Raw genomic sequence first — 27,308 nt, forward strand, 5'->3', positions numbered from 1 at the left:
ATTGAGGCACTCTGTCAAATGCTTTGAATGATTGAGTTAATCAGTGAGAAGTTTCACAGGCACGATAGAAAGGGTTGACAGAGAATGCAATAGTGTTAAAACTGGTCAAGGGGAGGACACAGAGCAATACAGTGATAAGAGTAAGGGAAAGGATAATTCACTAAGGGGGACTTGGCTTTGTGTGGTGGTTGAGGGTGACATGGTGAGATTAACTGGCTTTAAGCTTCTGAGTAGAATTCTGGTATAAGATTAGTCCATTGCTGTAGAAATACAGGTGGTATTTGAGGTCAAATGAAGTTTGCTGGATATCATCCAGCTTGCAAATATTAGCGCATACCAAATTTTTATAACAACACTGCATTTATCTAGTGCTTTACAGTATACAAAATTCTTTACTTCTATTATTTTATTTGACGCTAGAACAGTTATCTTGCTAAGCTTGGGTTTCCTTTTTTGTAAAATGAAGATAATACCATCTCTTAGTGTTGTTTACAAGATGTATTATATGTCTGGCTCACAGTTAAGTACCAAATATGTTGGTAGATTAGGAATTTGAGGCCCATAATGGTTAAATGACTTGCTCAAGGTCACAAAGGTAAGTTAGTGACAAATTTAGACAAATTCTAGATCTTATGCCCTCCTACTACAGTATTCTTTTTACTACACTAGAGTATAATGAGATAACATCTTCTACATTACTTGGTGCATGGCATCTTTCATTTCCTTGAGAGGTTTACCCCAAAGCAGGCTTTGGAATTACTCGATCACAGAGCTGATTGCCGAAATCAAGCAAAATCTAAAACTTGGCTAAAACCCAAATGCAAATATAAATAATATTTTTATAGCTTGCATTGCTTCCTAGTGTATTTTCCCTTGAGGGCAGAGAATCTGAGCAGGCTAGCTCTTGCCCTAGTAAAGATCTGTGGAGATGTGCTCTCATTTTACTTGGTTTTTACAATACTGTTTTTTTGAGTCCGGTTTTATGCCAGAGCAAGTGTCAGTTTGGGGCTCTAGAATTAAGGTAGCAGGCATCTGAAGTGGGAACTGGAACAGAAAGAGAATGAATCCGGGCTGAAGACACACTGACAATCACACCCATCTGTCCTTGTGTTTTCTGTAGAGTTTGGTCCAGGAAGAACCTGAAGCCACAAAATGCGACCTAGAAATGAAATTATTAAGTGAAACAGTTTTAGCAGGTATTCTTCTAGATTACATTTTTAGAGTTTAACTTTATTGGAATTTTCTGCTTACAAAAGAAATGCAGGGTCATTGTAAAAAAAAATCAGATTTTGCAGAAATATATTTAAAATGAGAATTCTTCATAATCCCTCTTCTGAGATAACCAATGTTAACAATGTTATTTGTGCTCTCTCTCTCTCTCTTGATTTTTAATAAAACCATGGGATCATATCATACAAATGTTTTTGTTGAAAATTATTTTTTCACCTAACAATATTTGTTATCCTATATGACGTATTCTACATACATACAAAGAACACTATATATATTCTACTTAAATGCACAATATTCAACATTATTCTAAGTCAGAACAGATTGGTCACCTGTACCTTTTTTAGTAGCTGTATAATTCCATCCAATAATGGAACATTATTTAAATCCTTATTGATAGAGAGTAAAGTTATTTCTAATTTTTTTTATTACAAACGATGTTGCAATGAACATTCACAAGCACACATACACAATTAGAAATTTCTCAACACTTTTGTATTCAATCTTATCCTAGCAAATAGCCACTGGATATAGTTTAAAAATGTCAAAACGATAGTGATGTCTAATTTGCAAATCTTTTAGTTTGAGATTTATGTACATCTTTCCCATTAACTTTGTCATTATGCTTCTTTCCCAGTAACTTCTAAGGAATCTATTTTCTATACATTTCTTAGCATATTTTTCATAACAGGCTTCTTGTCTACCTCTTCACTTTTTCCAACACACTTTTGTTTCAGTAGTCAGCTAGGTTTATATCTTTATAATTTTTCTATAACCCTTATGAGGTCATTTTCCTGTTAGAAATATGATACTATAGTCAATTCATGAACCTCTGTCAATAATACCAAGGTTTTCTACATGGTGCTCTTCAAATCATATATATCATAAATGTCTAAATTTGGACACACTGTTCTTATTTTCTTTTTAGGTAAATGGATTATTAATTAGATACATTTGAAAATTAAAGTCTGCATTTATTGAATGTACATAAGGAAAAAAGGGCGATTACTTAACTGGAATTTTCTTTGGATATTTCCATTAATTTTCAGTGCCTGATCTTCATGAGTTAAATTCAGTGCCATCTCAGTGTGCCTCCTTTTATGGGAGAGGAAAATTGTGATGATAAATAATAAGACTAACAGTTCCTTAGTTTTTACTATGTGTCTGGCTCTTTCAGTTCTAAGCTCTTTACATGTATTAACTCACAACTCCCCCAAATTCTGTAAGATACATACTATTGTATTCATTTTGTAGGGGAAGGAACTGAGAATAGAGATGTTAATTAGCATATCTTGCATAAGGTCACACAGCTAGTAAAGGGTGGAACCTGTAAGTGGTCTGATTTTCCTTTCTTCTTCATGACACTACATTGAAAGAATTTTGGTGAAATTGGAAATCGTCACAGTGATATGTGACTTCATATATTCCCCCGATTGTGCACTGATAATTATGGGATCATAGAATTTTCCCATAAAATTTCTGAACACAAGAGATTATCCAATCCAGTTTTTTCATTTTTAAGCCTTCATCTGTCTTTTTCTATGAACTGGGCCTATTTTTGTTGAAAAAAAAATTAGCTTTAATTTCATATATGGACCAAAATTTATTTTTTCACTATTTTCTTTCCTTTTTCAGATTCTTAGCTCCATAATGTCCAATTTTAAGAAGTTAATTTGGCAGTTATCAAATGTTGTGTTAAACCATTTTTTGATCTTCTATAATGAAGGGTAGCAGAATATGCCACCCCAAAATAAACTACTTTGGCATAAGGATTATTTTGAGCTAAAAGCAGTTGAAAAGATGCAGATGTAAAACAACTCCTTACCCTCCCCCTATTTGCCTAAAAGCAGGACATAAATTTTCAAAGATGTCCCTCCTCCCCTCTCTACCAGGAAGGACAAAGGTTAATTCCTGGAGGTTACTTTAAACCCTATCAGCTTAGAGAGGGCATCAGAGAATCTACATAACAAACTTTACAAACTAGCCTTTATCTCCATCCTCAGAAGCCTAAAACTGCTTTCCTTTGTCATGTCATTTCTCCATAAATTTATTATTCTTTGTTGAAGATGCTATCTATATAAGCTGGAGTTCTAAGCCACCTCTCTGAGTTACTCATTTTTCCCTTGGTATCTCCCGTGTATACATGAGGTATACATGTTAATAAACTTCTCTTTGTTTTTCTCTTATTAATGTGTCTTTTATTACAGAGGTCTCAGCCAACAACTCAGAACGGTAGAGGGAAAATTATTTTTCCTCCCCTACAATAAAATATATTTTTTAAGTTTTTATTTTAATAGTAAAACATGCTTATTGTACACAATTCCTAAAATGTTAGTGTATAAAATATAAATGGAGCCCTCCCCTGCATCCTACCATTACACATGCCTATTCCCACTGCCAAGGTTAGCTTTGTGAATAGTTTTGAATTAACCACTTTTTGAAAAGTTTTAGTAGCTAAATAAAAAGTTCCTTTACCAGTATTAGAATTTTTTTCATTTCTCTCCTAAGAAAATACAAAAATGTTATGATCTGTTTAGAAACTGAATTATTAGAAACTGAATTAATCTGATCAATTTTAGCACAGCTGTTGCTGTTAGAGAATGCTCATGAAAAGCCGTATTTCTTTGAAGAGAAGGAGGTTGACTTATGCCAATTCATGACTCTGGGTGGAGTGTACCACTTGGATATTTTGGCGCTTCCCCCACAGTGTAAACCAATGAAGGGCTGGATGATTGTGGAAGTAGGTTGATTCTTGAATCAAAATTTATGAGTAGAATAATTTCTCACATTTTTACTTTATTTCAAATGATCTAACATCTAATGAACTTTAACCCTATAAAGCAAGCACAAAGGAAAAAATGTAATTGTAAACTGTCTTGAATTTATAAAATTTGTATCGAATACTAAAGTAAAGGAATCTAAAATAATATGGATTTTAAAACTAGAATTTATACATGTTAACTGTAAATCTATGTTTAGATTATGCCAATTTGACCTTAATAATGATAGTCTGCATCAGATGCCAGCAAGCTTTTTCTGTAAACGCTAGATGGTAAATAGTTTCAGTTTTGTGGGCCATAACAGCTCTGTTGCAACTCCTCAACTCTGTCATTGTAACGCTAAAACAGCTGTACATAAACGACTGGGCATGGCTGTGTTCCAGTTAAACTTTATTTACAAAAACTAGTGGTGGGCTGGATTTTCCAAAGACCATAGTTTGTGTACTCTGGTCTAGATCAGTGGTTCCCAACATGTGGTCTCTTGACCAGAAGCATCAGCATCATCTGGGAATTTGCTAGAAATGCAAATTCATGGGTCCCATCTCAGTCTTACTGAATCAGAAATTCTGGAGGTGAGGCTCAGCAGTCTGTTTTAGCAAAACTATGCCCTAAAATTTGAGAACCAATGGTCTGCATCCTTGATATACAAAGTGTGGCCCATGAATCAGCAGCATCAGTATCACCTGGGAACTTGTTAGAAATGCATAATTTAGGGCTTTACCTCAGATCTACTGAATCTGCGTTTTAACAAGACCCTCAGGAGATTCATCTGCACATTCAAGTTTGAGAAGCACTGATCCAGTGATGCCAATGCTGCTGATGCCCAGACCACACTTTGAATAGTAAGGATACTGATGATAGCAGTTGTTTGTTAGATAATCTTCCAAGGAGTTTCTCACTCCTGTCTTAATAAGTAGCAACCCTTGCACTAGTAGTGACTTGGTTCATTTTAACTTTACCTCATGGTGGCTTGTGTCCCAAATATACCCAATTATGTTGTTCCCTGCTCTCCTGCCTTTCTTTTCTCTCTCTCTCCCTTTCTCCTTCTCCTGCTCTCCGCTCTAACACATCATGTACACAGATTGGCAGGCACTTCTCTCCCACAATCCTACCCATTAAGGACCTTGGTGCATTCTTGTATTAGAGCAGTATTTCTCAACTTTTATTTTTTTCCCTTATCACGCCTTTAAGGAGACTTTGTAGACATTTTTTTTCTCTAACTGCCCTCCTTGTGAAATTTTAATACCACAGATATACTGTATATCTATGAATATGCTGTATGTATATCTGTGCTTTGTACATAAAGGAGTATGATTTTTTCACATCCCCCTGGACTAATTTTCAGCCCTCTGGGAGTGATATTGCCATTCTTTTTCTACGTCTCCCCACAAGTGAGAATGCATTTATTAGAGCAAGCCTGGGAGAGAGAATCTGGTCTGTAGCCACTTTGAAGAATCTATTTGAATCAGCCTTCCTTACTTCAGGGATATTTGAAGGACAGGGGGAAGTCCAAGAAAAATATACCTTTGGTGAAACTAGGCTCAAAACTCTTTATCCTAGGAAGGTCCCAGCCTGAGATGGGGGTTTTCAAGGATTCATCCAAAGATCTGTTGTTCTTGAATTTTGTCAGAACGTCCTGATACCACCACTCCATGCTCTCCATCTGAGCCCCAAGTACCCTTCTGCACATCTGTTTTCCTCTCCTGCAACAAAAGAGACCTTCCTTCTTTTTTTCAAGTCTCTCTTTGATAATCTCCCATCTCCTCTAGAATTTTTCCCCAATTTTTTCCTCTATTTTGTAACATTTTTCAGTCTTCCCCCCTTCCCTAATCCTTCTCTGCTACATTCAGACAATGCACACGTCTCCCTTAGCCTAGAAAATTCTGCTTTTGGCTTACTTTCTCCCCTCACCCCTAGCTTTATTGAGATATAACTCACGTATAACATTGTGTAAGTTTAAGGTGTGATGGTACAATGTGATGATTTTTAATTTACTTTCATCCATTCATCTCTACACTTCTCAAAAGGCTGCTTATCTTCTTTCTCTCTTCATCTACACACCCGAACCAAGGTATTGGAACATGGGATTTGGAGTCCTATAGATCTGTTTTTGAGTTTTGGTGCCTCCTTGAAGTCCTTTTGTAATCATCTTTGGCAAATTCCTTGATTTCCCTAAGTCCCAGTTATTATCTCTTTAAATATATGCCTTATAGGAGTACTTGGAGGAATAAAATGATGAGTAAGTCTCAGCATAGAACCTGGCCCATACGAGGGTTCTGTAATTACATTCACATTTAGTGATTTTTTTTTTCCCTCAATCATTATCTTTTAATTTTGTTGTGACATTTTGTTAGTCAATCTGTGGTTAAATGGGACCAAACTGCATGGCTTATTAAAAATAACTATATAGCTTATTCAGTAATATTTACATCTTTACCTATTACCACTCAGCTTCTAACTTGATATTGTTTTGGTCATTTTAAAAAGATACTCACAGAAGGATTACAGAAGTATAAATATCCTCCAGAAACTACAGAAGATTTTGAAACAGAAAACGCTTTCCCACCCATCGAGGTCGTGCTTGAGGTTCATGAAAATGTGATCTTTTTTGAAGATCCTGTGGTTGCAAGGTGGGATGCCAGAGGTACAGCAATGCCTTAACCAACTTTGATAATTATGTAATGAAAAGAGGTATAATAAGACAAATCCTTAAATCAAAACAGAAAATGCCGTGTGTCAACTGAGTTTCTAATATTACGTATTTCTATGCCAATTCTAGGGTCTTTGTTTCGTCGGCTCTTGATGGAAATGAATAAGGATTGCAGTTTAAAAATTTATTGAATTTCATAACTATTAGTTCCTAAAGTATTCATATCTGCCATAGTCTCTGAACAGTAACTTTATGATTATCTCATTATGTTTAAAAAAAATAAGGAAATGAACAAAAATATCAAGATAGTATAGCAAATCAAAAACACATAAACAAAAGAAAAGCCTACTCTGTCCTGAAATCAGCCAAAAAATGCAAATAATTCAGATTGGAGTGATTAAAATTTGATTATTTTAAAGTTAATGATTTATAAATTGCAAATACTATTACAAACAAGTACTGGGGAAGGGGAATGGGTGAATGGGTGAATGGGAAAACTGAGAAAGAGGAAAATTAGTACTGTAAGCCTTTTTTTATAACTTCGATTGTTGAACCAATTATTGCTTATTCCAAATGGTAAATATCAATAAAACCAGAAGTACTAACAGAGATACAAGCTAATGATTCACTAATCATTAACAGATACTCATTTTGGGCTGGCTGAACTTTGAAAGGTCTTGGTCTTATGAATTAATATATGCAGCTTTGAGGCTCATGGATGAAAGCTGTATAGCTTTGTTTTTAATGTGAATTATTTTACATCCATCTATTTATTTGTGAAAAGATTTGCATACTTGGTGATAGGCTGGGAACAGATAAGATCACTAAGGCACAGAGCTATTACTTAATCTATTTATTTAGTTATGAGACCAGAGAATTTAGGAACTTCTCTACCAAGAAAGGTAAATATTTTGTAGTTTAAACTTTATGATTGCTACGATACTCCACATTTTTACTTGTGTAGGCATAGCCACAAGATATTATTTATATTCTAGAAATAGTTTATGTATTAAAAACAGTGTATTTCTATCAGTACATTAAACTATAAAATATATCAAAATGAAGAATTTCTTCCTTTCATGTTGCTTTAGAGGTTTCACTTTTCCTTTCCTTAACGGTAATGTTCCAAAATATTTATTGATCACATTGAAAATTATTCACAATAAATTAGAATTAGACAAGAGATGTTACCCTACATAATTCAGGGAAATATAACATGTAAAATTTGACTCTAACTGCAGTCATTAAGACAGCAGTAACCTACAACTCCAGTAATTTTTGTGTGTGTGTGTGAGGAAGATGAGCTCTGAGCTAACATTCATGCCAATCCTCTTTTTGCTGAGGAAGACTGGCCCTGAGTTAACATCTGTTGCCAATCCTCCTCCTTTTTTTCCCTTTTTCTCCCCAAAGCCCCAGTAGATAGTTGTATGTCATAGTTGGACATCCTTCTAGTTGCTGCATGTGGGACGCCACCTCAGCACGGCTGGACAAGTGGTGCATCGGTGCGCGCCTGGGATCCGAACCCGGGCCGCCAGTAGCGGAGCACATGCATTTAACCCCTAAGACGGGGCCAGCCTCAACTCCAGTAATTTTTAAACCATGGGAAAACTTTTTGCCACGAATACTAGAAATTTGGAGAATTTATTTATAGGCAATACTTAATTTTTACCTTTACAAATTAAAATAATTTTAATATAAAAACAAAAATAGAAATTATAAATAATGTATATTGAATTTAAGAATCAAAAATAGTCAGTGGAACCCTCCATGTGAGAGGGGAGAAAGCCAAGGGGAAATGGAGATGGCATTCCAGGAAGAGACTGATTCATTCATTTGTTCTATAAATATACTGAACAATAAGAAATATAGAGATAAATGAGACACAGTTCCTTTGGGAGTTTTCAACATTGTACTAGAGGAAGACGGGGACAAACATCATAATACAGGGTGGTAAGGTTATATAATAAATAAAAGTGCCATAGAGCAGTACAGTGACTGGGTCCATCTGGAGAGTGAAGGGAGGCTTCTCATAGGATGGAATATTGAACAGGGCCTTAGAGACTAAGAGAACATTTGCATACAAGTCTTTGTGCGGACATATGTTTTCATTTCTCTTGGGTATCTACCTAGGAGTGGAATTACTGGGTGGAATGGAAAATTTATGTTTAACTTTTTAAGTCATTGTCAAACTGCTTTTCGAAGTAGCTGTGGCATTTTACACTCCTGTCAGCAACACATGAGGTTTCCCGCTTCTGCACATCTTTGCCAACATTTGTTATCATCTGTCTTTTGGATTATAGCCATTCTGATGCGTGTGAAGTGGTATCTCGTGGTTTTAATTTGTATTTCCCTAACGACCGATAATGTTGAGCATCTTTTTAATGTATTTATTATCCTTTCATATATCCCCTTTGGTGAAATCTTTATTCAAATCTTTTGCACGTTTTTAAATTGGGTTGCGTTTTATTATTGAGTTGTAAGAGACACAAAAGACCACCTATTATATGATTGTATTTACATGAAAAGTCCAGAAAAGGCAAATGGAGACGGGAAGTATACTAATCGTTGCCTGGGCCTGGAGATGGAAATGGGAATTAACTATAAATGAACATAAGGGATCTTGTCAGGAGGACTACAATGTTCTAAAACTGGATTATGGTAATGGTTGCACAACTGGGTAAATGTACTAAAAACAATTGTACACTTAATACAAGTGAATTTTAAAATTGTTTAAAAAAAGATGAAGAGAAGTTCTCTAAAAGATTAAGGAAGAGTACTCTAGGAGGAAAGAACTGTGTGCAGAGGCTCAGAGGTATATGATGTTGTTGGAGAAGGAAAAAAAGGTGTAGCTGAAAACAGGTGTGAGAAATGGCAAGGGAGGGAGGCAAACACGTGAGTCAGAGCTTCATTCTAAAGGTCTTACATACCATGCTGAGGAGTTTGGACTTGATCCTAAAGACAGGAAGAAACTCCCAGCAAAGTTGGCTTTTTGTTGAGATTCTATTCAAAATGTAAAAGATCTTTTTGAATTCCATGTCTACTCAGACAAGGGAAACAAAAGAAAAAATAAACAAGTGGGACTTCATCAGATTAAAGAGCTTCTACAAGGCAAATGAAACCAGGATCAAAATGAATACAGAACCCACCAGCTGAGAAAAAATATTTGCAAACCATATATTTGACAAGGGGTTAATCTCCATAATATGTAAAGAACTCACACAACTGAATAACAAAAAAACCAACAACCCAAGCAAAAAGTGGGCAGAAGAAAAGAACAGACACTTCTCCAAAGAAGATATACAGATAGCCAATAGGTACATGAAAAGATGCTCAACATCACTAATCATCAGGGAAATGTAAATCAAAACCACACTAAGATATCATCTTACACCCGTTAGAATGGCTATAATCACCAAGACAAAAAGCAACAAATGCTGGAGAGGCTGTGGAGAAATGGGAACCCTAATCCACTGCTGGTGGGAATGCAAACTGGTGCAGCCTCTATGGAAAACAGTATGGAGGTTCCTCAAAAAATTAAAAATAGAAATACCTTATGATGCAGCTATCCCACTACTGGGTATCTACCCAACGAACCTGAAATCAACAATCCAAAGAGGCTTATGCACCCCTATGTTCATCACAGCATTATTCACTATAGCCAAGACATGGAAGCAACCCAAGTGTCCCTCGACTGATGATTGGATAAAGAAGATGTGGTATATATATACCATGGAATACTACTCAGCCATAAAAAAAGACAAAATCATCCCATTTGCAACAACATGGCCGGACCCGGAGGGTATTATGTTAAGTGAAATAAGCCAGAAAGAGAAAGACAAACAGTGCATGATTTCACTCATATGTGGAAGATAAACCAACACACGGACAGACAGACAGAACTCTTTGGTGGTTACCAGGGGCTAGGGGGCTGGGGGCAGGCACAAGGGGTGGAGGGATGCACTTATATGGTGACTGATAAACAATAATGTACAACAAAAATTTCACAAAAAAAGAAAAAAAATACCTACAATGTATAGAAAGATAAAAAAAATGTGAAAGATCAATTTATACACATTGCAGTTATTTGGGTGGTTTCACTCATCTTATTTTTGTATGGGAAAAAATGAAACTAATGTCGCTTTCTTCCCTATTATAAAGGTAAACATTGGAAAACTGATGGCATCAGCAATGTATCTTACAAATCAGAGGAAAGACTTATAACATTCAGCCTGGAAACTTTTGGCCCTGTTACCTTGATTCAAGACACTCATATTAACATGCCATACCAGTCTTGGGAACTAAGACCACTTGATGTGAATCAAGTACTTTTGACTGTGACTACAGTATTTACTGAAATTCAAATACAAATTAAGGTAAATCACTGTTATAGCAAGTCATATGAAAGAGGTAAACCTCTTTGATGACTGTAAGAGTGTGTCAAAGCAATCAATCACATATTGTTACATACTGAAATATGTTCTTTATATTTAAAATATACCTGGAGCTATAATTTCTAAATGAAATATTAATTGGATAGGTAATAACATGTAATAAGTGACGGGCAAATTTGTACCCTAGAGTTACTAGGAATAGACCAATGCCTGGTTGCAGTATAACTTTCAGAGAGTGTTTGGTCCACTCTAAAGAGGGTTCCTGATCTTATCACCTAGCCATTTGAAATCTCCTTTGAGGCTGGTCTGACGAGCCTCTATTGCTCCCCAGTCAGAAACTACACAGCCTGAAATTTAGACAGACAGAAAGTAGATTAGTGGTTGCGTGAGGCTGAGGGCGGGAATGGGGATTCACTGTAAATGGGCATAAGGGATTTTATTGGGGTGGGGGGTGAAAATGTTCTAAAACTGATTTATGGTGATAGTTGCACCACTCAGTAAAGTTACAAAAAAATCATCGGATCGTGCACTTATAATGGGTGAATTTTATGATATGTAAAATATACCTCACTAAAGTTGTTTTAAAAAAAGAGAGAGAACCTGGGGGCCAGCCCACTGGTGTAGCAGTTAAGTTTGCACGCTCTGCTTCAGCAGCCCAGGGTTCACAGGTTTGGATCCTGGGCACGGACCTACATACCGCTTATCAAGCCACGCTGTGGCAGGCATCCCACATATAAAGTAGGGGAGGGTGGGCATGGATGTTAGCCTAGCACCAATCTTCTTCAGCAAAAAGAGGAGGATTGGCAATGTATGTTAGCTCAGAGCTAATCTTCCTCACCAAAAAAAAAAAAAAAGAGAGAGAGCAAGCCTGAAATTCCTTATGAATGTGGCAGGAAGATTAGAATATCATCAAACTTTACTTTTAAAACCAGATGGGAGGTGAGAAGTCTGTACGCCTTCAAATTGCCACTTTGCAAACTTTAAACTGGATAATAATTTTGTATTATTATGTTAAATCTTATACCTGCAAAAGAAAATTATGATCCTTAAAAGTTGCAACATGATTGCTATCAAATAGCTATTGTAATTCAACATGAACACATGCAGTGTTCTTAGATCACAACTTATAAAATAGGAAGAGACCTGAAAAATCCTTTAGTCCAATCCCTTGATTGTTCAGATAAAACCCAAAAAGAGTTGATAAACTGCTTAAGGTAACGTGGAGACTTTGTGGTGGACCTTTGGATCAGGTCTAAAACATATCTGTCCTGCATTCTTTCTAATATAGAATGATATAGGATTAAAAAAAATAGTATACAAAACCTAAAGGCTGGAACCAGAATGATAATGAAGTAATAATTTCTTTAACTTACTTATATAAAAGTGTCTTTTTTCTTATTGAAACTAGGAAAACCTCTGCATGTTAGCGTCAATCAACCTAAATAACAAAAAGCATTCCTCTATTTTGGAAGGAAAATGGATGACTCCTGTTTCTTTCATTACTGCTTTGAAAGAAGCTGGATTGAATATCTTCCCTACTGGACACTCTCATTTTTATGTTGTTATAAACTACAAGGTAAGAATGCATCTTTCCAAATTTAATATAATGGACATTTAGAATGTCAGCAAGTACTAAATTTTATGTAAATCTTAAGGTACACCATGGGTTTTCTATATTCACTTAATATATAGTTAGAAAGGAAAGAATAGAGGGTAAGACCAGAAATGCAGGGTTCTCTCAAGTTTAATAAGCTTTCCCAAGAAAGTAAGCCTGTAGTATGATCTTCAAATTGACAAATGGAGCATATCCACAGCTGGTCAATTTAGTGCAAAGGTAGTCTGAGCAACTTCACATTTTGTATATTTTCTTCCTTCTTCCAGACTGGATATATGTAAAGTTTCTCGAAAGAGTAAATGATTCAGTAGTTTCCCAGACATGATTAGTCAGGTGAAATTAAACACATACAAGGACCACTGATATACAAAACCCACTTCCTTCTGTTTCTTGGCAGAGCCTCCCTGTCTGCATACTGCTTCACGTTACTCATAAGGCTTTAATTAAATGAGATCCTTCCATGGTAAACTGGGAACTCCTTGAGGATGGGGCACATTTCTTAATCAGCTTTGATTCTTCCAGCACCTAGCATATTCCTAGAATACAGCAGATGTTTAGTAAACATTTATGATATGAATGAAGATAGAGTAACTTCTAATCATGAAAGGTGTTTTGGGCAGAAGAGTTCTATACTCAAGAACAAGTTTATAACATACCAGAAAATGTCAATACAGGCAGATATTCATATAAAATTTGAAAATAATCATATTGATTAGTGTGTACATTTATGCATAGCAAAAAAAACACCTTGGTTTTAGTAACTCAAATTGCCAGTTATTCCACAAATGCTGAATGTAGTGTACTATTCATCTTTCCAGAATATTCAAGAATTTTTTTTCTGAACACCTGTATTCTAGGCATAGTTTTAGATGCTTAGGATACATTAGTGAATAAAACAAAGGTCCTTGCCCTTGTGGAGCTTACATTCTAGTAGAGGCAAAAATAAACAATAGACATAAAAAATAAAATTATCTTGCATGTCAAAAAGTGGTAAGTGCTGTGGAAAAAAAAGGTAGATAAGGAATAGTGGGGTTGGGGCAACACACAATATCAAATAGGATGTTGGGGGAGGGGCCACAATGAGAAGGTAAGATTTGAGCAAAACATGAAGGGGAATTTAATCAAGCGGACATCTTGGGAAGCAGCTTCCAAGTCAAGAACAGCTGGAACAAGAACCCTGAGGGAGTGGCCTGGTGTGTTAGAGGACTGGGGGAACAGCAAGGAAGCTAGGGCACCTGGAGCTGAGAGAGCCAAGGGAGAAGAAAAAGGAGGTAAGGTCAGATAGATAACGGGGTGTATGTGGGTATGTGGGGGATGTCAGATCACAGAGGCCCTCGTGGAACATTGTTAGGACTTCAGGTTCTACTTTGAGAGAAAGGGAAAGCCATTGCCTGCTTTTGAAAGGGGAGTTGGGTGATCTGACTTACATTTTAAACAGATCTTTGTGTGTTGAGAAGACTGTAGGAGGCCAAGGATGGAAGGGAGACTTGTTGAGAGGCTCTCTGATCAATTCTGTTTGTTTTTATATTGACAGATTCCTTTGGTAGAAATGAAAGCTTATCGACAAATGGCCCTGCTAAGTTCTGCTTTTGCGTTTGGTTGGAGCAGGTGGAATACACTATGTGATTCTAAAAAAGTTGTATTTAAGGTATAGTTTGCAAAAACCCATAAAACTACTTTGTCCACCAAAAGAAGGTAAGGTACTCAAAAGCTAAATGAATATAGACCATGGTTTCTCCTCTTAAAAAGGTGAAAAAACATTCAAAATGGAGTTTTAAAACCTCATTTTTGAAAAAATTTTCTCAAAAATATAAAACCAAACTATGTAAAGGTTATGCCTTCATTGTCCGTTATGGTATCAAATGCTCTTGACTTCAGGCTAGAGTCCTTATATCTCTCAAGAACAAATGGAAGCCTTTAACATGAATATATCTATGATCCACAAACTTTCTCCTCTGACAGGGTTAGGTTTCAATTTAACTTTCTGGCACATTTTCTACTGCCTGATAAAGAAGGCATCTTATCCAATTCTAAAAGCTGACTGATGAATGTTTTAGCATAAAGGAGCCACCGTTTTTATTTATTTTGTTTATTATGTGTTTCTCCCACTAGAATATGAGCTCCTTGAAGACAGGCTTTTATTATTGCAGTTGTTAGTTAGTTATTAATATGTTTGGTTGTTTCTTTGTTTTTTTCATTGTTGTTGTTATACCTCCAGCACTTAGAACAGCACCTGGCAATCAATAAATACTTGATGAATGAATAAATACATTTTGATAAGCTCAGTAAACACCAAGATATAAACAGTTTTATGGTTTAAAAAATAGGACACTAAGAATGTTTCATTTAAGGTTAGCAATTTTAGGGCCTGGGTTGAGCCCTTCAAGACTCAACTGCTAAATATCTAATAGAAGAGGCTCTATTACCAGATTTCTCTAATTTTCTTTTCCTTTAGGTGAGGGAACACCTTACTAAAGAAGAACCTATTGAGAATCCCAGTTGGACCCTTTTAATGTTTAGTGGTGATAGAGCACAAAGGCTCAAGATCGACGAATACAGTGAGACATTCTCTGAAGCCCTTAAAGAAGAAACTGAATTTCATTCTACTTTATATCACATGGTTAAAGATTTTGCTTCTGAAGAAGCAAAGGAGAAAATCAGGAGCTCCAACTACCAGTTTATTGACTCTGTCTGCCACATGCTAGTCTCGACCAGATTACTCAGCTATTCTTAATCCCCACTGATACATTTTATTCAGTATGAAGAATCACGCAACTGGGAGAAAAATCAGGTGCTCCTTCAATAAAGTGTAATGAGTGAATATATTTCAAATAGGCTATTAAAGTGATCTAATCAGCATTTTATACTCAAATTTTATCTTTTAAAAAGTAGGGTTTTTTTTTCCCACGAATATTGGCCTACTGAGACTTTCAACTTCCACTGTATGAAGATTTGAATGGTTCTTTATTTCAATAAATTTTAACAAACAATATATAATATCTTCTCCTTAAAAAGCTCATTAAAAGATCACAGGCAGGCTTCTTCCCCATTGTATTTTAGTTGGGGAGATAATCACAAAAAGAAGGAATGTAAAATATCTTACAGTCATCCTGAGAACCTCTGGTTCCATGCTATAATTTTCCAGCTAAAAGTTACTAATTTACAAAGTTCAGATACTGAAACTTTAAAAGGCAAGATACACACATTAGGATGTGCTGCAGTCACACTGGTGGTGGCCCATTGTGTTGGAGTCTGGCAAATGGCCACAAGATATGTTCTAGAGACATCCAGGAGTCCCCATCCTGTGTGGGAGCGGCATCCACCGACTTTTGGAAAAACAGACCTGTGAGGAAGCTCATCAAAGCTGCAAACAGTACAAAGAATGCAACAGAAAGCCAGAGTGTCTTATTAGCCTTTCTGATGGAAGTCTTGAGATTTGTTGTCCAGGAAGCTATTGTGTCATAACTGCAAGGAAAATACAAATTCAGAATTTGGTAATCACAATAATGTTATTAGAAATACTCCTTTTGCCAACAATACCAATCAAGTCATCCATCTGCCCTGCATACCATCAACCCTGCTGTGCAATAAGCTACATAATGTGATCTATCATCTTGGTTTTGGCCACCATCTGCCCCCCTTAAAATTTTTAGAGTTAAGAAATGATGTGCTATGGGAAGAATCAGAAAATTATATGATTTAGGCATTATTTAACTGCTAACAAGTACATTTGAGTGTTTATCTCATTCTTTCAATCAGGTAAGGCAACTTATATTCCTACGGTGGAAACAAAAAATTGTTGGGTAGAACAGGATATATAAGTACGTGCATATGTATGTATATATAAATATGTCACTTATTTCTTACCATACCCTGGACTTTTGCTGTACTGAAATTTAAACTCTATTTCTTTTAAAAAAGCTTACTGCAGCATCATGTAAGTCTTTGAAAATGGTACAGTGTCTAACACATTTTACATGTGCTAATTCATTTAATCATGACCACAAAACAATGACATAGGTACTCTCAGCATCCCTATTTTATAGATGAAGAAATTGGTGCTCAAAAACGGATGAACTTGCCCAGGTCACACAGCTGGTTAGAGAGCTGGAAGTCGAGCCTAGGCCATCTGGCTCCAGGGCCAGGTTCCTAACACTGTCAGCATTCCTGCATCTTGTAACTCAGGTTCAGGGATAACTCCTGTAGACCATGTGAAGTTTGTTATTCATCTTAAATTTAAGAATTTGACAAGTCTTCTGGTAAAGTCATTTGATTAAGATTAATACCGTTAATCCTGCCTCACCTCTCCCCATTCCACCAAAAGGGTATCATTTAGCAAGTAGGCAACTTACACTGAAGAGACATCCCACTTTGGTGGATTATTTCTCTTTTCAGAAAGACTTGGCTTTCTTGTCCTTTCTACTATTTCTTCTCCAGGTGTTTCTGAGTCATCTTTAGTTCTGTAAATAAGTATTGTTTTTAAATATTTTAAACTATGGATAATATGCTTTAATTATTTATAAAATATTGCTAAATTTTACTGTAGTACTAATGAGGCTCACAAATATTTGTTTTGCTTTAGAGAGATTTGATAAATATCTAATTCTAAAAGTCAAATCACCAAATTTGTATTTTTAGCCATTTATAGGAATTTGATTTTAAAAAGTAAATTTCTATACTAAGAAAAGAATAAATGTTTGCTGTAGAAAGTTGGGATACTAGCCAAAGAACATGTAAAAGTTAGTCAATTCTCACCAGTCGTAATTAACCAATGTTATTACTGTGATTTCTTTCTCTACATATATTTGTGTGTGAGTATAACCACACTTTAAAAAATGAATGTGGATGCCATATTTTTTTCTCTGTGTATTTTTTTATTCAACATATAGTAAAATTTTTTCTCATTAAGTATTCTTCTATCAATAGGATTCTTCTTAATATCCTCTATTAACAGTTGATTTTACTCTCTCCTCTGTAGGTTTTTTGATCAACACTAAATTGGAGTGACATCAAAGTGTCATTGCTTCTCTAAAAATCTTAATTTTAAAAGTGTTTATGAAAACATGTTCAGTGTAAAGCTAGTTAAAATAAACTAGTATTCAATGAGCTCGGAAATAGCAACTGGATTGACTATACTGTAAATAAAATCATATTATCTAAAGAGGGGTTCCTTTACCTGAACAAAACTTAATGGTTTCATTATCACATTCAGTGATGAGTTCCTAGTTGGATTTGAATTTGAAATCCCAAGCTCATAATGCCCTCAGAATTGCCAAAGGGACCCGTGTCTCAAAGTTGTTGTTATTTTTTTCCAGTCAAACATCTATAGGGAATGTATGTGGTAGATTTTATTTTAGTTTTTAAAGGAAACAAAGCCCAAAAGCCAGAATTCTTATAAGATTCCCGAGATTTCCATCTTTCGTTTGCAAAGACTTCTCAGTAGAAATCATACCACACTAACAAAAAGCAACAAAAAGGATTGTAATCCTTTGAAGGAAACTCTTGATTTTTTTTAACCCAGATCAGAAAATATCCATTGTGTTAACTCTAAATATGAAAAGAGTTTAACACATGCAATAGGCTCCCAGGATTATTAAAAAAAAAAAAAAAAAGGCTTTGAGGGTAGGCACTATGTCATACTCATCTTTATTTCCTTTAAGATTGAGTGTAGTGTCTATCACATAGTAGGCATGCAATGAACATGTATAAAATGAACATAAAATAATTTCATTAAGTTCTCCACAGATGAGGAAACTGAGACCAAATAAGGTTAAGTGGTTTGTCCAAGGTCACCCAAGGACTTAGAGGCAGCGTTGCTTCATGTCCCTCCTTCTTGCGCTCTGCCTTTCACTAGAGAAGTATATTTTATTTGGTTAACTTGCTAGATATAGAGATAGCACTATAGAGTTTTATGTTTCCACTATTCATTTACATAAAGGGAAGACAGATGTATCTATAGTGCACATATATTACATATGTGTCTATATGTTATATATACATATGTTATACATAATTCATTTTTTTTTTTAAATCTAAGTAGATAGACATTTTACTTCTGTGGCTCTTATCGACCTTTCCCCCAATGACTAGATACCTATACAGGAAAACAAAATCTTCACAAATCTGGCAAATTTCAGGGTCTTTTCTAACTTAAGACCTCAAACCTTGCAGTTCTGAGTGCTACAAGAGTGAATGCATTCACAAATAACATTTACATAATGCTTTATAGTTTATAAAAGTCTTAAACAATGAATTATCTTTTTGATGATGCAGCATTAATCTCATCACCATAGAATAAAAGTGATCCCCATTTTTATGCCCCAGCTCACGTCAGGTTAATAAACACCCCAAGCTTCACCTACTTTAGTTCACATTTTTCTTCTTCAGCATCTGCCCAGGAATAGGTGCTAATAAATCGATGTAATGAGGGACGGTGTTCACTCTGCTTTGACCCCAAAATACGCCTAAATGAAGATGATTATAGCCACTTGTCAAATCAAACATATCTGTAGCCGTTATCAATTTATTTCCCACTACCTAAGTCAATACAAAATTTTATGTTCTATTTTTTTCCTTGGCATATTCACATAATACTTCATAATAAACCAATTTCATGATCATATGCCAATTTTTATAATTATTCTGCATATATTCTGCATATATGCAGTACAAATCAAATGTTACAATATCACTTATTTCAAACATTTACTTTAGCCCAATTATAAAATAAAAGGTTCCAAGAGAATAACCATAAAATTACACTTACCAACTGCTTGACCTCCTACTGAATCGGTCATTATTTTCTATCCCAGCCATCTTTAAAGTTCAGATGTTAAAGAAATAATAAAATATGAATTTAGTGAAGTAATTTTATATTTTTGTCACATGAAAATGAATTTGCTTTTGACTAAGAACACATAGGAATTTACTCACCATTCCTGCATTTCCAATATTTCTGGGCAGAGAGGCAATGGTCACTCTTCGAAGAGAAGATGGCTACCCGAAGGAGGAAAATGTACATTTAGAAAATTCTCAGTATTTTATTCTTGTATGCAACAGATGAATATTCTTGTGCATATACATCCATGCAGCTGACCACTGCTGAGTTAAACAGTAGACATATTTTAAAGGATTTTGTTATGGCCAAATTGCCTTCCAGAAATATTCTACCAATTTCTGTTCCACCTTCCCTAACATTGGATGAGTATAATTTTTACCAATCAAATAAGGAATATAAGATTTCTTGTTTAGGTTTCTAGTAACAATGAACACTGTTTTTCTATGTTGAATAACCATGTATAGATCTGTTCTGAGAACCACCTATTTATGATCTTTGCCCATAGTAATTTTGTTAATATTTCTGGCAGAAAATTTTTTCATTGTTATTGCAGCCAAATCTATTCATCTCTTCCTCTCTTTTGCTACCATTTCTTTTATTCTTAGAAAGATTTTCCCCAACTCAAGAGGAGATAGATATGCACCTATTTTAGAGCTATTTTTTTCATGGTTTCATTTTTTCCATTCAACACATTTAAGGATGAGCATGATATTTTAATGAATGGATGTGTTTATATGTTAGCCTTGAGATTTTCACAGCAAAATGTAGTATAGTATTATGTGGTTCTTAAATTTTAAATAAGAACAACTTCAGGAAATAAAAATATGTTAAATGCAGGAAATAAACTAAAGAAGTTTTACGTGAATCCTTTTCTTAAACCACCATCCCTAATTTAATTTCACAACTTAGTTGAGCATCAAGAATATCAAATTGCAGTCCAAGAAACCTAGGTTCTAATTATGGTTCTTCCACTACATGATCATAACTAATCACTTAACTTCTGTGAAAGTGATTTCCCTCATCTGTGAAAAAGACAGATTTGGATGGAATGATTTTTAAGTCACTCGCTCAAAAATTCTGTGAAAAAATTCTGTGAAATCCTGATTTTCAAACTGGCAAAAACTGCTGGTTAACTTTCAATATCCCATTCTCTCCTTTTTATTTAGTAACAAACTTCTTGATTTCTAGTTAGGCATAAAGCTTCCAGAATAAATGAAAAACCTCCCACGAATGTAAAGTGAATAAATGAATAAATAAAGCCTTACATGAATGAAAAGGAAAATGGTATCTGGGATTTCCAGGAATTGTCTCGAGAGGAAGAGGGAACACCTGTTTTTGCTTATTCTTTTTTCTTGGAACGTGATGCAATGTAATGACCAAGACTTGATTTCCAGAACTGATGAAGCCATCTTAGACCATAAGGTGGAAGCAAAGGGTGATGATGCAGCAAGAAGTGGGGAGACTGGGCCCTATGGATTTTATGAAGCTGCTCTGCCATTGTTGGACTGCTTATTTCCAACTTTGGTTTTACATGAGAGAGAAACTATCATTAGACTGGCTTTCCTCTCGCTGCCAGGCAAACTTAATTGATATACAAATATAGCAAGAAATAGAAAAGCATACATATATAAACATAAATACACATACATATGTATGAATTAAAATCACCATTGTTTTACAATTTACATTTAAAACTGTGTTTCAAATACTATTTTAAAACCATCTCACCAATAACTTTTGATAGACATTTGTTAAGTGAATCAGCAATTACCTTGGAGTTTAGAGAAGCTGAACGTTTTTTAATTTGGCAGTCATCTGAAAGGAAAAAACACACTTACAACATTTTAGGAAATACATAGGCAATTTAACACAATGGTCTTGTTCTTTACAAAGAAAAGCAATGGTCAGAAAAAGATTTATTTAAGACCCTCAAGATTACTGAGCAGTATAAATATCTGGTTATCATTTATTTGGTGATTCATAACAATTACCATCTTAACCAATGGCATACAGTCCTGTCACTGCAGATGTCCACAGTGCCTGCCTAGCACATAGAAGGCACTAAATGAATGTCTGCTGAATAAATGAAGCCAAAATTGCAGATCAGAAGATTATCAAATATGGTTACTTTTCTAGAAGAGGGAACACATCATTAAAATAAGAATTCTTCTCAGAAAAGTTTATACTATCTATTTAAAATAAAACTATTATAGGATTTATATAAACTTTATGTTATTTTCCATGGTCTCAGATGTCTCCCTATTTTCCAATCCATCAGTCAGCTTACTATGCCAGTCATTCCTTCGAGGAATACAAAACCACTGTTGATGCGAGTGGCTCATTTTAGTTATTGTGCCTTGCTTTATGTGTGCAGAAAGAGCCAATTCTAACATATGCTAAGTAGGAGAATACTAGGTTCAACTCAATGGGTTAGATTAAAGATATTCTCTCATCTTAGCAATCTAAATTAATTTAATGAATTTTTGGTGTCATTGCCAAAGAATTCATCTTGTCTCCCAACCTGTTTTCTAACTGACATCTTACTTTGGACTATGTAAATAATAGGAATGACTTATTCTTCTCATATAACCTTAACCTAAGGGTCTTTACACTAAAAACATTAGTGAGAGAGAAGGAAAGAGGAGAATGTTAGAAAAACATAACTGATACTATTATCTTAAATTTTTATTACCTTCATCTTCAAGAGGGTTAAAAGACCTTTCATTTTGCAAAAGAACCTGTTTCAGTTCTTCTAATTCAGCATGCTCTTTGGCATACATTCTCTTCAGGTTTTCTACGTGCTGAATCATCACTTCAACTGCTTTACTAACCCGGCTTTCCTAGAGGGAAAAAAAAGAACATGTTTACATTGAAAATACTATTCTTGATACCCAATAAAAAGATGGTGATTAGATATATGCATTTATCTTCACTCTATCCCTAAATCCCGCTAAAATGACAACAAAGGTATTTTTTTAAAAAAAGCATGGGTACACAAGGGCAAATAGAATAGAAGAGGATATAACAGCAACAAAATTTCAAAAGCCTACTAGTAGAAGGACTAGTGGTAAGTGATGAAGACCTGAAAAAGCTGAACCCTAAAAACAGCAGTGAGAAAAAGCCTAGAGGCAACCTGGTTGCACCACAGGAAGCCCCAAAAGCTCAAGATTAGTGGTGCCCCTGGAATTAAGCTTGAAGATGGATATGTGAACAGAAGAAATGGTTGAAAATCTGTGTAAAAAGCAATTAGACCCACAGATCCCCTCCCTTACTCAGGCCAGCTGAGCAACTTCCCCTCCATCACTGTGGTGAAAGACTACACAGGTTAAATACCTAGAGAAAGTTAAACAGAAGGCCTGTGGACCGGGCAGTGACAGATAGTTGACGATGAGTGGATCATATAGTAAAGAACAGATTTAAGCAAAAGTCTGTACAAATATCGAGATACCTAGCCTTATTCCTCCTTCCAACTCCCAAACACTGGCAGCCAGGCTTATACTCGCAAGGCAGGCAGCTGGAAGATTGTTCTCTGAGGAATCTAACATGGCAAGATGAAAGTCCTAAAACTACCGACATTAAGAATATTCCAGTGAAACATCCTAGCTGTGTGAAGCTCAGAGCCAACAAGAACCTTCCCCACCCAACCTACACAGAGCTCCCAATCTGCTGTATAGTGAGTCATCACTAGTCAGAGGAAAGCCTCTAGCACAAAATAAGAAAATCAAAACACAGAAAAAAGCCAGCTGGAGAAAATAATCTGTAGAAAAACAGGAATTTCGAGGAAACTATCAATATCTTCAGAGAGTTAAGAATAAGTATTTCATCCATGAAATAAGAACAAGATAGTATTAAAAAGCACTATTCTGAGAATTAAAAAAAGGTCTGGAAATTAAAAATATGAAAAAAATACATAACTCAATAGAAGAGTTTCAAGATAAGGTTGAGGAAATCTCCCTGAAACTAGAGCAAAAAGTCTGAAAAGTAGAAAAGAGATGAGAAAGAACGAGTTCAGGAGAGCCAACATCCAAAGAACAGGAACTCAAGAAAGTACAGAAAATGGAGAAAACTTCAACAAAACACAGAAAACAATTAAAAAAATATTCCAGAACTCAGGAACATAACTTCCCAGCTTATGTCCATTTAGGGCTTCAAACGGTGGATGAAAATAAATCCATGCCAAGGGAGGACAGTAGGGATAAGAGAATATCCTAAAAACTTCTAGAAACTAAAAAGAGGTTATAAGCAAAAGCCCAACAGTTAGAATGGCATCAAACTTTGACAGCAATACCAGAGGCTAAGAAGAAAATGAAGCAACGCAAGAAAAATTCTAAAGGAAATGATCTCGAACCAAGAATCCTTCACCCAGCTAGACTATCAATTAAGTATAAGAATAAAGACATTTTCAGTTATGTAACATCTCAAAAAGTTTACCTCCTAGCCATTCTTTTTTCTCAGAAAGTTACTGGGTGAGATGTTCCACCAAAATGAAAAAGAAACCAGCAGGGGAGGAGGCATGGAATTCAACTCGAGAGAGAAGTGAATGGAATCTTCATTTAAGAGAGGTGGTGAACCTAAAGAACCACCAGGCCATTCTAGATAAAATATCACATATAAACGAAATCATACAATATGTGATCTTTGTGTCTAGCATCTATACTTAGCATAATGTTTTCTAGCTTCATCTACATTGTAGCATGTATCAGCACTTCATTTCTTTTAATGGCTAAATAACATAATAATATATTAATAATACAATAATAATGTTGTATTATCAACACTAGTTATTTTGTTTCATCCTTCCTTCCTGTTTTTTTATTATAGCTATCCTAGTGGATGTGAAGTGGTATGTCATTATGATTTTGATTTGCATTTCCCTAATGATTAAGCAATGTGCATATATAACTTTAATAAAAATAAAACAAAGAATCTTATTCTCTAGGGAGGGGTTAAAAAGAAACTAGGATATTAAAAATGTATAACAAATGATCAAACTAAAACTACCACAATTAAATGTCTCTTTCTTAGAAAAATATATTTTAATAAGTTTGTTGAGGTATAGATTGAAAAACTTAAAGTCTCCCCATATTTGCCCACAAAGAAATTTTCAAATTTTACTTCTCTATGACTAAGTGTGCAAAGATGCATATACAATAGCAAAATATCAAGAACATTCTGAAATGATCAAATATGGGGCATTGGTTAAATAATTTATGATCTATGCAGCCAACAGAATACGTAAAATGATGTATAGAGGTATATATTTATATCACATGGGAAGTTATCTATGGTATATGTTGAATTAAAAAGAAGCAGATTATAACATTGTATGAAGGGAGTGTCTAGAAAAATATATCACAAAGTTTTTATAATGATAGTCACTGGCTAATGCTATTATGAGAGATTTTTCTTTACATTTTTTTAACATCTTTTTTTTTTTTTGAGGAAGATTCGCCCTGAGCTAACATCTGTTGCCAATCTTCCTCCATTTTTCTCCCCAAAGCCCCAGGAGATAGCTGTATGTCAGAGTTGTACATCCTTCTAGTTCCTCTATTTGGGATGCTGCCTCAGCATGGCTTGACGAGTGGTGCACAGGTGCACCCAGGATCCGAACCGGCGAACCCCAGGCCGCTGAAACGGAGCATGTGAACTTTAACCACTATGCCACCAGGCCGGCCCCAATATGTTTATTCGCATATTCCATTTTCCATTTTTTTCTATATTGAACACGTATGTCTTGTACAATAAAGAAGTGTTTTTTAAAACTTCTTCCTAGAAATATAATCCATAATTTCAGGGAAAATAAATCCTTTTAGTAACTTCATTGTAACTAGAGAAAAGGAGACTGATTACCTGATTAATGGCCCCCAGCATCTCAGCCCTACTGGCCACTCGTGCCGTGCACTGGCTAAGGAATGTTATAGTCTTCTCCAGCTTCTTAATGATTTCCTGGGCCTGGTTGTCATCTTCACAAAGAGGTGTTAAAGACTGCACAGAAAGCAAAGTATTAAAAAGTATCCAACCCAAGTATTCAGCAAGTGATTCCAACACTGACTACATTGTAAAGGCAGAGGAAAGCCAAATCTCAGTTATCTTGGTGGAGGACGAAAAGCAGCAGCAAAAACCAATAATGAATTACACTGAAATATTAACACCTTTGTTGGCTATCAAGTAGACCTATGCAAGTGCTCACCAACTTTTTTATATCTATTCTTGATCCTTTCTTTACTTCCCAAATTTGTCACTCCTTCACATGTATTTATATCTTTCTTCTACGATTAATAGGATGGGATATAATTAATTGGTAATGGTCAAGAAATTATGCTTACAAATGAGTTGAAGGTATTATATGAGGAGTATAGTTTGAACTTTTAAGAAAAGTAGTGACAATATACTAGAATTAGATATAGCTCTGACTGCTATACTTGCTCTTCCATTGATGACAAAATGTGATTGGACTGATTACGTGGGTATGCCTTCATAGCCTTATGAATATTGCTCTCAAACCTGTGCCCTTAATCCAAGATGATGGCCTTCCTGATGGAGGATCCTCTCGCTAGGGTGGAGACAGAATTAAGAGAACAGCAGATTTGGAAGCAGACAAGCTGATGCTCATTAGCTGTGTGATCATGAGCAGATATCTAAGACTTGCCCAAATTTAAAACACCAGAAATTTTGTATATCATTAGGAAAGGAAAAGTTCTGCCAATAAAACTGTAAAGCACCATTGACTATAAATTGCATCCTAATGTTAACCTTTCTGATTTGCTGTTTCCTCATCTGTCAGATGGAGACAATTACATCTCCTTTCCAGGAATATTGTGACATGAGAGGTAATTGATGCCATTTGCTTGTCACACAGTAGGTGCTCAATGAATAGCAGCCACTTCTGAAACACACAGATATGCATAAGTTGCAGCTGGAAAGTTGCTAACCAACAAGAATGGTCATTGTCAGACACACAGTTTCCTACTATAGTTTAAATACCCAGCTTCAGTTGGGAAGGGAAGAGCAGATGTTAGTTGTTAGCCAAATAGACTATGGTTTACCAAGACTGAATCATGAAGAAATAGAAAATTTCAACAGACCAATAACTAGTAAGGAGATTGAAGCAATTGTCAAAAATCTCCCAACAAAGAAAAGACCAGTACCAAAGGGCTTCACTGGAGAATTCTACCAAACATCTAAAGAAGAATTAACACCAATCCTCTTGAAACTCTTCCAAAAAATTGAAGAGGAAGGAACACTTCCAAGCTCATTCTTTGAGGCCAGCATTACCCTGATACCAAAGCCAGACAAAGACATTACAAGAAAACTACAGACCAATATCCCTTATACAAATAGATCCAAAAATCCTCAGCAAAATACTAGCACACTGAATTCAACAGCACATTAAAAGGAATATACACCATGACCAAGTTGAGATTCATTTCTGGAATGCAAGGATGGTTCAACATATGAAAATCAATCAGTGCAATATACCACATTAACAGATTAAAGGGCAAAAAACTACACGATCATCTAAATTGATGCAGAACAGCATTTGACAAGATTCAACACCATTTTATGATAAAATATTCAAAAAACTAGAAATAGAAGGAAGCTACTTTAACATAATAAAGGCCACATATGAAAATCCCACAGCTAACATCATACCCAATGGTGAAAAACTAAAAGTTTTTCCTCTAAGATCAGGAACAAGGCAAGGATGCCCAGTCTTGCCACTACTATGCAACTTAGTACTGGAAGTCCTAGCCAGAGCAATTAGGCAAGAAAAAGAAATAAAAAATCCACATTGGAAAGGAAG

General features: G+C 35.4%; 2 protein-coding genes across 2 annotated transcripts in view; one reads left to right on the top strand and one right to left on the bottom strand.

Moving 5' to 3' along the window:
• The window catches only part of DNAI7 (dynein axonemal intermediate chain 7), a 64,557-nt gene extending 49,032 nt beyond the window's left edge, over positions 1 to 15,525 (top strand). The window contains exons 9-15 of the mRNA XM_014791379.2: positions 1,121 to 1,196; positions 3,810 to 3,970; positions 6,498 to 6,654; positions 10,819 to 11,033; positions 12,460 to 12,627; positions 14,201 to 14,314; positions 15,122 to 15,525. Of these exons, the coding sequence (XP_014646865.2) occupies positions 1,121 to 1,196; positions 3,810 to 3,970; positions 6,498 to 6,654; positions 10,819 to 11,033; positions 12,460 to 12,627; positions 14,201 to 14,314; positions 15,122 to 15,400 (1,170 nt within the window). The 3' untranslated portion in view covers positions 15,401 to 15,525. The remainder of the gene's footprint in view (positions 1 to 1,120; positions 1,197 to 3,809; positions 3,971 to 6,497; positions 6,655 to 10,818; positions 11,034 to 12,459; positions 12,628 to 14,200; positions 14,315 to 15,121) is intronic.
• Positions 15,526 to 15,611: 86 nt separating this feature from the next.
• IRAG2 (inositol 1,4,5-triphosphate receptor associated 2) overlaps positions 15,612 to 27,308 on the bottom strand; it is a 94,079-nt gene continuing 82,382 nt past the window's right edge. Inside the window, 8 exon segments of the mRNA XM_087442668.1 lie at positions 15,612 to 16,131; positions 17,019 to 17,126; positions 19,029 to 19,130; positions 19,433 to 19,482; positions 19,600 to 19,662; positions 21,276 to 21,319; positions 22,197 to 22,344; positions 25,355 to 25,489. Coding sequence (XP_087298794.1) covers positions 15,888 to 16,131; positions 17,019 to 17,126; positions 19,029 to 19,130; positions 19,433 to 19,482; positions 19,600 to 19,662; positions 21,276 to 21,319; positions 22,197 to 22,344; positions 25,355 to 25,489 — 894 coding nt within the window. The 3' untranslated portion in view covers positions 15,612 to 15,887.

Source organism: Ceratotherium simum, chromosome 17 (genome assembly GCF_057802395.1).
Source record: "Ceratotherium simum simum isolate JZ-2026a chromosome 17, ASM5780239v1, whole genome shotgun sequence".
NCBI lineage: Eukaryota > Metazoa > Chordata > Mammalia > Perissodactyla > Rhinocerotidae > Ceratotherium > Ceratotherium simum.